We start from the raw sequence: 12,469 nt of genomic DNA, 5'->3' as shown, positions 1-12,469 counted from the left end.
GCATTATGACTCAAGCTTCAGATACGGCACAGAGGTATTAAGAGGTACTAAATTCCAGTGTAAAATGAATTTTATTTATCCCTTGATGCTTTTCTTCCTTGGTAAAGTCATTTGACTGAAGGTCTGTTTCCTGGACTATAAAATGAGGATGCTCTGAATACAGCTGAAGTGACTAAGCAATGACACATCAACAGTAAACATGAGTATCTGGAAAGGAACGATTCTGAAATTAGCCTTCTGGTTAATCACGAAGCTGTGCTGGTCCTAGAGAAATCAGTCCATTATTTGCATTTAGTTACACACAAGGTTCCTAGAGGCAGGAATGATAACAAACTATGTCTGCATGCCTGTTATAAGGCCAGATTCCAAAAGCTCTATACTCTACTCTCACTGAAGTTCTACTAGTTCTTCTTCTTTTTTTTTTAAAGATTTATTTATTTGAGAGAGAGAGAATGAGAGAGAGCGCATGAGAGGGCAGAAGGGTCAGAGGGAGAAGCAGATTCCCCTGCAGAGCAGGGAGCCCAAAGCGGAACTTGATCCTGGGACTCCAGGATCATGACCCGAGGTGAAGGCAGCCGCTTAAACGAACTGGGCCACTCATATGCCACTGAAGTTCTACTAGTTTATCCTTGAATTTTATCATCAAGTTTAATGTTTCATAACTTTACTTATTTAGATTATAAAATGTCCCCATTTATAGTTAATACATAGAGGCAAAACCAAAAAGTTAAAAGGCACATGCTAGTTTGCAAACACATTTTCCTATAGATATGAGATGACGTAAATGGAAGCTTGATACCTCATAGCCCAGAAGAGCGTATCTAACCACAGTGAGGCTGCAAATAAAAACTGACTGAGCTTTCCGTGTCTACACTAATCTCCACAGAAAAATTCTTCCCTCTTTGACCCTGAGAAGACTGCCCCTCCCCATACTTCTCTCTCCTGCTTTGGTGGATACAGAAGCAGCAGTCAGAGGCTTCTCTCCCATACCTGTGTGAGAGCTGATGGAACCACCCAATGGCTGGAACTCTTGGGAATTCCTAAAGAAGTCCAGAGCCTGAACAAGAGGTAGGGGCAGGGGAAGGAGATGAGACAGGGAGGGAGGTAGAAAGCAGTTGGGAACTACAATAATAAGGAAGGGTAAAGCAGGGGTGTCTGGATGGCTCAGTAGGTTAAGCGTCTGACTGTTGATCTCAGCTCAGGTCTTGATCTCAGGGTCTCAAGTTCAAGCCCCATGTTGGGCTCCACACTGGATGTGGAATCTACTTAAAAAAAAAAGCAGGGTAGGAACACCTGGGTGGCTCAGTCACTTAAACATCTGCCTTCAGCTCAGGTCATGATCCCAGAGTCCTGGGATTGAGTCCTAAATCAGGCTTCTTGCTCAATGGGGAACCTGCTTCTCTCTTTCCCTCTGCCTGCTGCTCCCCCTGCTTGTGCCCTCTAGCTCTGTCAAGTAAATAAATAAAATCTTAAAAAAAAAAAAAAAAAAGGGTAGAGGCAGAAAGATGGGTCATTTCCATAGTCTGGATAGCCAGAGAAAAATCCCCAGATATGGAAAAATAAGGATTATGGAAACCTCACATTGTTAAAATAAATTACTATCCATCCTAGAACACACTGCTGGATCATTTATAAACAAAAACATCTAAATCAAACTGCTGAGAATTTCCTTTCAACTTAATTAATCTAGTACTGATAATGTGAATTACTGTTTTGGGGGCTCTGCCTAAAAGGAAGAAAACAGGATCCCTGAAGGCAACAGGATGGTTTGGGTGCCCTCTAGGGGGCTGAAAAGGAATTTCAACTCAGGGTTTCTGTTGAACAGGCCTCCGAGAGCAGCTTCTGTGTGGTCTGTGAAGGAGCCTATGAAATCACGTAGAAGAGACATGCTTAGGTCTTCTCACTCTTATTCTTGTTTAATGACCCACTGAGGCCACTATGCACCAAAATATCCAAATAGTCCTGGGCATGTAGCCTAACCGAATGCAGTGAAGACTTGCTCAATGACTGAAAGAGAGCCAGAATGCTGGAACTCTATAACACTCTAAGAAAAATCAATGCTACACTCACTTTTTATTACGTTTTCCAAAGGGATCAGATAATGTGTGTGTGTGTGTGTGAGAGAGAGAGAGAGAGAGATCCATTTGGTAAATGGCATTGGTAGTAAAAAGGGAAGTGAAGGCTGAGGCACTCCAGAGCAAAGACCTTGTGAATGGCTTCTAGGATCATGCACTAATCACATGTTCTGAATGTTGCCCAGTCAGGACATCCTGGCCAAACAGTCTTTGGTCTCAGTCGGACTTTTTCCTGGAAGGATCCCTCATAAATAAATCTTGTATGAAGGGAATGTAAATTGCTTTTTATAGGAGTTCTTATTTACTCTGGCTGACCTTTGAGCCACAGGGCTCTCCAGCTGAAACCACCTTTTTTTCTTTTTGATGTCTTTTCATTATAATAATGAAAATATTTGGCAAGCCATGCTTTTTTGTTTTCAAAAACACCTGTCTTTTCTCTATATTGGAAGAGCTGTATCTCTATGATTCAGAAGATCGAATTATAACAAATCAACATACTACAGCTCTGGTCAGACTCTAAATTGGCAGAATTTTCTATAGGGTAATGCGACAATTTGAAAAGTCTTAAATATTCAAATCCCTTCACTCAGTAATTTTCTTTGTCTGAATCTATTAAGAAAACTAAAATGCTGACAAAGCTTTGTAAACAAAGATAGTCACTCAACATTTTAACAACAGAAATATGGTATAAATATCGAGTTAATGGAGTATTAGTCATTAAAAATGATTACAAAGACTTTTTAAACGATATGTGAAGGTGTTTAATATATAATGTTAAGTGGAAGAAATCAGGATAAGCAATCATATCCACAATATGGTATCAACATGTAAATACAACCACATACATATTAAAGACCAGAGGGATATACCTAAGACTTGAAGCTCTTAGGTTGGAGTAGGCAAGGAAAAAGTAAAATATGTTTCATTTGTTTCAGAATCAAGAAAAGACTAAGATCAGCTGGTCAAAAAATTTTTCTTGGGGGAACATAACAATACGATGGGGTTATAGGGAGGCACTACCGTTGCAACCTCCCGGCATAGTCGAAAATCTGGACATAACTTCTGACTCTCCGAAAACTTAACTACTAACAGCCTACTGCTGATTAGAAGCCTCACTAATAATACAAGCAGTTGATTAACACATACTTTGTATGTTATGTGTATTTTATATTATAATCTTACAATAAAGTGAACTAGAGAAAAGTTATTAAGAAAAGCATAAGGAAGGGGTGCCTGGGTGGCTCAGTGGTTTAAAGCCTCTGCCTTCAGCTTGGGTCATGATCCCAGGGTCCTGGGATTGAGCTCCACATCGGGCTCTCTGCTCAGCAGGGAGCCTACTTCCTCCTCTCTCTCTGCCTACTTGTGATCTCTGTCTGTCAAATAAATAAATAAATAATCTTACAAAAAAAGAGAAAAGCATAAGGAAGAGAAAATACATTTATAGTACTGTTTTATTTTATCAGTAAAAAAATCCATGTATATAAGTGGACGACCTGTGCAGTTCAAAACCATGTTGTTTGAAGGTCAACTGTATTATGCTTATACATGTCTCAATCAATTTAAGAATCTGCCAATAGCTTCTGTTAGGTGAGAAGCTAGGTTAGGCCATCAGCACAGTTGCTCCTAGGTAACCAAGTGGAATAGGCTCAAAGCAGATCTTCCCTGTCCATTGTTGGTCAAATAACCACTTGAAATCAGATGTATATCTTCAACTTAGAAGTTATGGGCTATAGGAGTAAAAGACTGTAAACCGAAACACGGGTTATCTCCTTACTTGTGCTTCATTATAAAGCATCATGCAATAGCAAAAAATATCAATCAGAGGGCACTCTATGTGGAGCCATGAATGTATTTTAGGCTAAATTGTTTTATATCTGAAGTAAACCTTGCTTTAAAACTGAAATGAAAGAAATGGAAAACTGTGGCCTAAATACAAATGACTAAGTGCTTAATTTTCTTCCCAAGAATTCAAAACTTAAATACTAACCACCTACACAATTAAAGTCCAAAAATCCAGAACTGTTGAGATTTACAGAACATTAAGATCTGCTCTATTCTTCAGTTATCCAGGTCTAAGTTCAGGAGCCCAGTTACCAGCTAGTGGAGCTTGGCTTTCTCCTTGGAGGGAACAGTAACCAGACTCTGCTTATTACAATGAGAACCTGCACTTAGGATAATTATGACTCCGTAAGCCACCAGCATCCAGCAGGCGGTACTTGAAATTTCATAGGCTCATTATCAGGTGGGAGAAGTACTGTAACTGAGAGCCGCCAGCTGAACAGATTGGGCATCACGGCAATTTGTCATACCGTACTGTATTACTACTACAATGCTGGAGGGAAAACAGGAAAAAGGAAGGTATTTTCTTTAAACTTTATACAAAAGAGGTAAGGAAAACAAACTAAAAATCAACTATAAGTCAATATCCAGAGACAGCCACTGTTAACATTTAGAAATACAGCCTTGTGGATTTCTTTCTACACATATATTATCCACATAAAGGAGGATATTGATTCATATAGAGAAATCATTTCTTTTATTGCCCAAATAAAAGGGTAGCTAATTCGGTAAGAAGACATGTATTTTTTTTTTTTTTTAAGATTTTATTTATTTATCTGACAGACAGAGATCACAAGTAGGCAGAGAGGCAGGCAGAGAGAAAGGGGGAGGCGGGCTCCCAGAGAGCCCAAAGCGGGGCTCGATCCCAGGACCCTGAAATCATGACCTGAGCCAAAGGCAGAGGCTTAACCCACTGAGCCACCCAGGTGCCCCAGAAGGCATATTTTGAATACAAAAATTATTAAGTATTTGTTCTCTCTCTCTCCCCCACACACATTGATCTGAAGCAATATAAGCCGATTTAGCTACCTCTTAAAATGACTATATCGTGACTGCTTAAAAGTATGAGGTATGCTGAGATCTCTTTTAAACTCATCATCTTAAGCACTAAAGGATAATTAAATGAGAATTTTTATAATTTCTATTATTGTTACCTGTTCTGAAAATCAGCAACCATGTCCCGCCTCTCTGAGATCTTGGATGAGCCATCGAGCCTCATGTAGGTATGCTTCCTGTAAACCATGTATTCCTGCCAATCAGAGTAAACAGAAATCAGATGTAAACTGCTGTGTTCTAATTCCCACAACATCTACCCACCTTCTACTTCATTCTTACTGGGGCAAGTCATTATATCCAGAACAAGAAGAAAGTAATCTCAAAAGTATGAGAAGTTAACTTGCAAATGAATTCACTGCCTGTATGTGAAAACTGAAGGTATCATGAAGACTACAGCCACCCTCAATTTCAACTTGGAAACTAATCGTATTCCTGAAGATTTCAGTAGGTTTCATGAAAATAAACTAACAAAATAAAATGAAATTTTGTAACAAAAATGGCCTTTCAGTCAGTGACCAGATGTTTCTCACAGCTATGGAATATCTAGTTCTCTTTCCATAAGGAACTTGCCCTAGTGTTTTGCTCCCCAAAGCACACATCATTGTTAAGGGAAGCCTAAGCATCAGAGTGAACAGAAGATGAGGTAATCTTCCATGGCAGAGCATGTTCTAGACTTCACCTGTAAGAGGAATTACAACTTTTAATAATGGAAAAGAAATTTCAAGAGATGCAAGGGAGAGAACATAATGCCATCTTTAGAAGCTGCAATTCCTCTTACAAACGATGTCCAAATGAGCACTGATTTCCTCTTTCTTACCCCCGACTATATGGATTACACTTCAAAAAGTCCATCTGTAGAGGAACCATTATCAAAAACTCAACATAGCTGCTTATTTAAAAGAAACACCATGAAACAATTATTTCAGTTCTAAAATAACTTTTTCCTATTGAAAAAGACTAGTTATTTCTCCATTTGGGAGATGTCTGTGTTAATTCTCTATGGCCAGACGCTCATCTGTTGCAATATTTTCTTATTACACCTGGTTGGGTGTTTCAGCACACAAGGTTGCTGCAGCTGGGTATGGCTGGTACAGTGCGTGCGGCAGCCTACTCTCAGAGCAAGTTAGTACCCAAACTCCTTTAATGGCTTGGCAGAGGTCTCTGGCTAGGGTACCTATGAGGACAGGCTGGTCGACAAAGTAGATAAGCTCACTGAGGAACAAATCTTCATTGTGGTTTGTATATATTTTTACTATTTCTTTCTTTCTCCAGTGGCTCTCTAAGGGCTTTGATAATCAAAGAGGAGTAGAACATATTCAAAGAAGAGTTTCAAGTTCATATTTAGTGGAACAGCCCTATAATGGCACTGGATGAATGGCAGAAGAGTAGGGGTATTTTACATAAGGAAGGATTCAGGGAAAAAGGTGAAAAATGAGAGCAAGACGATAGTCTTGAAAGGCTCACTATAGCTTGGCAGTTAATCCAATCAGGAGATGCTGCCATCCAGAACAACCAAATAACTAGATTATACACAGAGACAGCCACTGGTTGGACTTCTACCACAAGGTGGGCTTTCTGCAACAAGCACTCTTGCCTTCTGAACCAGACCTTCTAACCGCAGTGAGAGCATTGATGAAGGAATCTTCTTATAGATCTTTCTGTTGATATCACTTGTATGTCAAGGTCAGTATGACACCAGAGGTATTAATCCTAGACCATAGTCAAAGCAATGCTGATTACAGAGAGCCTGTTACTGAGGCAACAGAAGTCAATCTTTTCCGTTTACTGCTTTAAGCCTTTGCTCTTCCACCCTGGGGAGCAGTGGGATTTCAGAAGGCTTAGATGAGTTTAGATCTGATTTCAGTAAATAGCTTCAAAACAACAAGTAAATGGACATGGAAAAAGCAGCTAAAAGCAGAATAGAGGAATGTCTACACCCTCACACCACAGAAAAACAGCTAAAAGATGAAGGCAGAGATTTAAAAAAAAAAAGCAATACAGTATTCATTCAAAAATTCTGGCTATGGGGCGCCTGGGTGGCTCAGTGGGTTAAGCCTCTGCTCTCGGCTCAGGTCATGGTCTCAGGGTCCTGGGATCGAGCCCTGCATCAGGCTCTCTGCTCAGTGGGGAGCCTGCTTCCCTTTCTCTCTCTGCCGGCCTCTCCGCCTACTTGTGTCAAATAAATAAAAAAATCTTAAAAAAAAAAAATTCTGGCTATACCAAAGCTATTCTAGATGTGTCTCTAAAATTCTGGGTGGTTTATGGGGCGCCTGGGTGCCTCAGTGAGTTAAGCCCTCTGCCTTTGGCTCGGGTCCCCTTCTATCTCTGCCTGCTGTTCTACCTACTTGTGATCTCTCTCTGTGTCAAATGAATGAATAAAATCTTAAAGTAAATAAATAAAAATTCTGGGTGGTTTAGAAAGGATACTTAATTTAATCTGGAAAGAAACACCTCATTTCTTTCAAATGCTAATTTCAAGATATGTGTCCACTTCTATGCTTAGTTCAGCTTCCCTATTATCTAAAAAAATCTAAAGATTTAGAATAAAGTTAAATTCTATTTTGTTAAAATCAAAACACAAATTCTGACAATAAATTGTTAAGTCATCGAACTGTGAATATTTATTTTATATTTAAGTAATCTCTACACCCAACATGAGGCTTGAACTCATGATCCTGAAATAAGAGTCGCATGTTCTTCTGACAGCCAGCCAGGTGCCCCTCAAAAATTCATTTTATTTTTTATTTTTTTAAAAGATTTTATTTATTTATTTGACAGAGAGAGATCACAAGTAGGCAGGGAGAGAGAGAGAGGAGGAAGCAGGCTCCCCGCTGAGCAGAGAGCCCGATGCGGGACTTGATCCCAGGACCCTGAGATCACGACCCGAGCTGAAGGCAGCGGCTTAACCCACTGAGCCACCCAGGCGCCCTCAAAAATTTATTTTAAAAATCTATCTCATATATACATATATATATGTATGTACATATGTATATATGTACACATCTCTCTCCATTTAACAATCTCTACATAACTTTTTTTCTTTTTTTTTTTTAAAGGATTTTATTTATTTTTTGACAGAGAGAGACACAGAGAGAGAGGGAACACAAGCAGAGAGAGTGGGAGAAGTAGGCTTCCCGCTGAGCAGAGCCTGATGCAGGGCTCTATCCCAGAATCCTGGGATCATGACCTGAGCCCAAGGCAGAAGGCTTAGTGACTGAGCCACCCAGGTGCCCCTACATCGTAACATTTTGTAAGATCCATTTTAAACATTCCCAGTCATGCCCCAACTCCTTGTAGTTTATTTCCACGTCTGAGAACCACTATTGGCTGATTACCACTTGCTGGATGACTTTACTATGGTCTGCAGGAACTTTGTCATGCTTAGCACTCCTCTTTAAAGGCTTATGGAAGAGAAAGACGAACCATTATCCAGTCCTTCCTTACACAAGGTACTCTCTAGACATCTAGGATATCTCTCACCCAAGTCCCTTCTGGTATTTAGCAAAGACTTAGAAAATGATATGTCAGTATGCTTAAATTTCCTGGAGACTTGTAAAGCAATTCTTTTTACTCCACTTAAAGCAGCAAAGAGAGAAGAGAAACCAAAGAGAGACCTTCTTCCTCTTCCAGCTGTCTCATAATTTAGTATCCTCCGTTAACTAAATAAATACAAACATCAGTCCTCTCAAGTGGATTCTTGTGGGATCAATAACTACTAACCAAAGTAAATTCTAATACTGCTTGAACTAATAAAATAAAAATTATGGCTTTTAACATTTAGGAAGTCTTGAGAGCTATACAGTCCTACTAGATACTATTTTTAAAAATTACTGAAGAAGCCAAAGGGGTTATGGACAAGATGTACTCTTGGTATTTGAGTAGTGATTCTCAACCGGGATTAAAAATACATGTGCCTGCACCCACCCCAGGGACTCAGACTCTGTAGGTCTGGGATAGGGCCCGGACTGGTTTATTTTTAAAAACCTCCAAAGATGAGTACAAGAGATACCCTATATCTGCAGCTGAGAACCACCACTACAAAGAGAAGGTAGGACGGGGTCCATCAGAATCTTGCTACTGCAGCATGGCCTTCAGATAAGTGGCACTGGCAACACCCGCAATTTGTTAAAAATGCAGAACTGAGGGGCACTTGGGTAGGTTAGTCGGTTAAGCATCTCACTCTTGACCTCAAGGGTTGTCGAGGTCGTGCTGGGCTCCATGCTGGGCAGGAAACCTACTTTAATAAAAAAAACAAAAACCAAAAAAACAAAAACAAAAACAAATGCAGAACTGAGGGATATACCCCATAACTAATGAATCAGAATTTGTGGGCGCCTGGGTGGCTCAGTGGGTTAAAACCTCTGCCTTTGGCTCAGGTCATGATCCCAGGGTCCTGGGATCGAGCCCCGCATCAGGTTCTCTGCTCAGTGGGGAGCCTGCTTCCCCCCCTCTCTCTGCCTACCTGTAATTTCCATCAAATAAATAAATAAATAAAATCTTACCAAAAAAAGGCATTACTATTCTGGTTGATGAAGGAGGGGGAGCCCAGGGCCCCACATGCTTAATCTCTACCTAATTTTCTTGTCCTCTACCCCACACCACTAGTTTGAAAACCACTCTTGAAATACACTTTGAGAAGTGGATCCTATCTGTAAGTTACTTGTAAAGTAACTTGTAAAGTTACTTGTAAAGCAGTAGCTGCAGAGATTATCAGTATAACTCAAAATACCTTCCACAAGTACCTCTCACTCCTATAAAGTACACTAAATAAAAGCAAATATTCACACAACTCAGTGGTGAATTAAAAGGTACTAGGTTCATCTTGCAGTAGTGGTGATGATGGTGGCTAGCATTTACTGGGCATTTACTAAGTGACAAACACTATTCTGTATGTATTTTGCTTATCTAATCCTCACTATAGTCATCTTTAAGACAGGTGTTGTTATCTGCCCTCCCACGGTACAGATGTTAAGTAAGGTCTCTAAGGTCATGTAGGTAGTGGGTAATGGAGCTAGGACTAGAACTCAAGTTAATTGCTGCCTAGAGCCCCAGCTTAACCCCTTTAATGCTTTCCACATGAAAGAGCAGCTCACCACCACTAGGGGAAAAAAGGTGGTTGTGGTATGTCAGGCAGAAGATACATAAGGTTCTTTTTTTTTTTTTTTAAAGATTTTATTTATTTGACAGACAAAGATCATAAGTAGACAGAGAGGCAGGCAGAAAGAGAGGAGGAAGCAGGCTTCCTGCTGAGCACAGATCCCGATGCGGAACTCGATCCCAGGACCCCGAGATCATGACTTAAGCTGAAGGCAGAGGCTCAACCCACTGAGCCACTCAGGCGCCCCCCACATAAGGTTCTTAATACATATCCATAATCTCCATCCATTATCATCACAGAAAAAAGGGTAATTGGGCATTTGAAAAAATAAAGGCAAATGTTTGTATATCTCTAACAAGAGCCTTCCGTTCTGAGTCTTCTTTTCTATTTCAAAGCTGCTTCTGCTATTCACTTCAACCCAATTTCACTTTCCCCAAACAGTTTGGGGGAAAGACTCGTTATGATCCACAAACCTCCTCCTGGTGTTAACTATTTCCTGGACATGCCACTTGCCATCTTTGGGGTATATCAATAGCAAAGAATAAGGCTCCCCTCAGTCTCTATTATAACCTCTCCGTTGCCCAAGCAAATTACACCAAATGAGTGAAATATGGCAGCCATCCTTCTCTTATCTAATACAAAGAGTCTTTTGGAGCAAGACCTAATCACAAGGCATATATAGGTCAATCATAATCTGCCTTCACCCTATGTGTGTTATTCCCTTTTCTCCTATACCATATGCTTCAGTCACACTGAGCTAGTCTGTCCCAAATGTCTTGTACCTTCCCATCCCTGTGCCTTTTTACATCTGGCTTCCTTAGTCTGGAATGCCTTTTTCCCTGATGATTAAAATTCCATTTAAGTTCAGGTCAGAAGTCACTATCAATGGGAACCCTCCCTCAAGTGATCCAGTTAGAAATAAAGGTATCCACCTTGCTATCTTCAGCTCTGTTTATGGTTCATTTTGGGCTCTAGTATCAGAGTACACTTGACAGCTGTGTGTGTGTGATATAACCTCCATTAGATACATTTCTTCAAATTAAAGACCACATTTAACCTATATTCACATCTGCTGAGCTCATGCTTGGCCTGAATAGAAACGAATGAAACAGAATAAATGTGGTTGTAAGCTGACACATTTCCTTCCTTCGTTCCTAACATCTAATCAAAATGCTAGTTAACAGTGACCCCAATTTGCTTTTCATTCCGGGGGCAGTTTTAGCAAACCCAGCTTCCCAGTAGGTTCAGAATCACAGCTCCTGAAGGTAACTAGGAGTTCTAGGAGAAAGCAGCTTATGAATGACAGAAGGTCTATTCTGGATGAATCCTATCCAAGTGAGGTACTTGCTGAACAGGTAAGTTATACAACCGAGTGTCTCAAAAGCCATCATCACTTATAAATTATCTGGACTTAATTCTGACCTGTACTATTCTCATACACTTTGTAGTACAAAATTTGTCTGGGTTTCAGTACTTAACAATCACACCACATACAGTACCAGCTGGCTGACCCCTTTCCAAGTACTTTAGTATTCAGAGAAAATACTGACACCTAACTTCCTTCAACTAGAGTCTCAGCTGCTTGATCCAACAGGATTGAGCCTCAAATGAGACAACCCAGATGATATAAGTCATCTGTAGTGAGTTAAAAGCTTTCTGCAACTGTCAGAATATGGTGGTAGGGGGTGAAAAGTTCCAAACTCGGGTAAAAATGGTGATGGTAGGAAAAGCTTTGTCTGACATCCAGCTGGACACCATCATCTCAATTGCAGAGAGGTCCTGTCTGCTTCCAGAGCACCCCCACCAGCAAAGACCCTACAGATGACTCAGTAAATATAAGATAAATCTGTAATATAACATTTAGGGATCTAGCATATCCTCCCCTATCTATGGCTTTGACTTCTGCCTGTGGCACTCTAAAAATTCCTAGCCCTGGAAGTTTAGCAGTCTGCTTTCTTATCCCCTATCTAGAAACAGTACTTGGATACGGTGGGAAAGAATAAGACATTTCTGAATACAGAATTCTATTTGGAATAAGATCTGATATATTCACAAGAAACTTAAAGTCAGATTTTTGCCCAAGAGAAAGAGGCTATCAATCACTTCATAAAAAAATACTGAGCAAATACTAAGTGCCCAGAACTAGTATTTCTCCCCAAATGGAAAACTGGTCATACAGAAGTATGTGGATTTTTACCATATTTTGGTTTTTCTGAGTCCTAGAAATAAACAGAGAGCCAAGGTGAAGGCAGACAATCCCAGGACCCTGAGACTATGACCTGAGCTGAAGGCAGAGGCTTAACCCACTGAGCCACACAGGCATCACCAAAAAAAAATTTTTTTTAATCTAAAACTAACCAAACAAAACCCCCAACACATTGAGAATGAAGAGGCAAGGCAA

At 40.2% G+C, this 12,469-nt stretch overlaps 1 protein-coding gene across 3 annotated transcripts in view; it reads right to left on the bottom strand.

Moving 5' to 3' along the window:
* The window catches only part of INO80 (INO80 complex ATPase subunit), a 107,252-nt gene that overhangs the window by 17,727 nt on the left and 77,056 nt on the right, over nt 1-12,469 (bottom strand). For all 3 annotated transcript variants that reach the window (XM_044231362.1, XM_044231359.1, XM_044231360.1), the window contains exon 28: nt 5,069-5,163. In XM_044231362.1, coding sequence (XP_044087297.1) covers nt 5,069-5,163 — 95 coding nt within the window. The remainder of the gene's footprint in view (nt 1-5,068; nt 5,164-12,469) is intronic.

This window comes from Neovison vison, chromosome 13 (assembly GCF_020171115.1).
Source record: "Neovison vison isolate M4711 chromosome 13, ASM_NN_V1, whole genome shotgun sequence".
Lineage (NCBI taxonomy): Eukaryota > Metazoa > Chordata > Mammalia > Carnivora > Mustelidae > Neogale > Neogale vison.
Note: the sequence above shows the minus strand (reverse complement) of the source record. Positions and strands in the feature narration are given on the sequence as shown.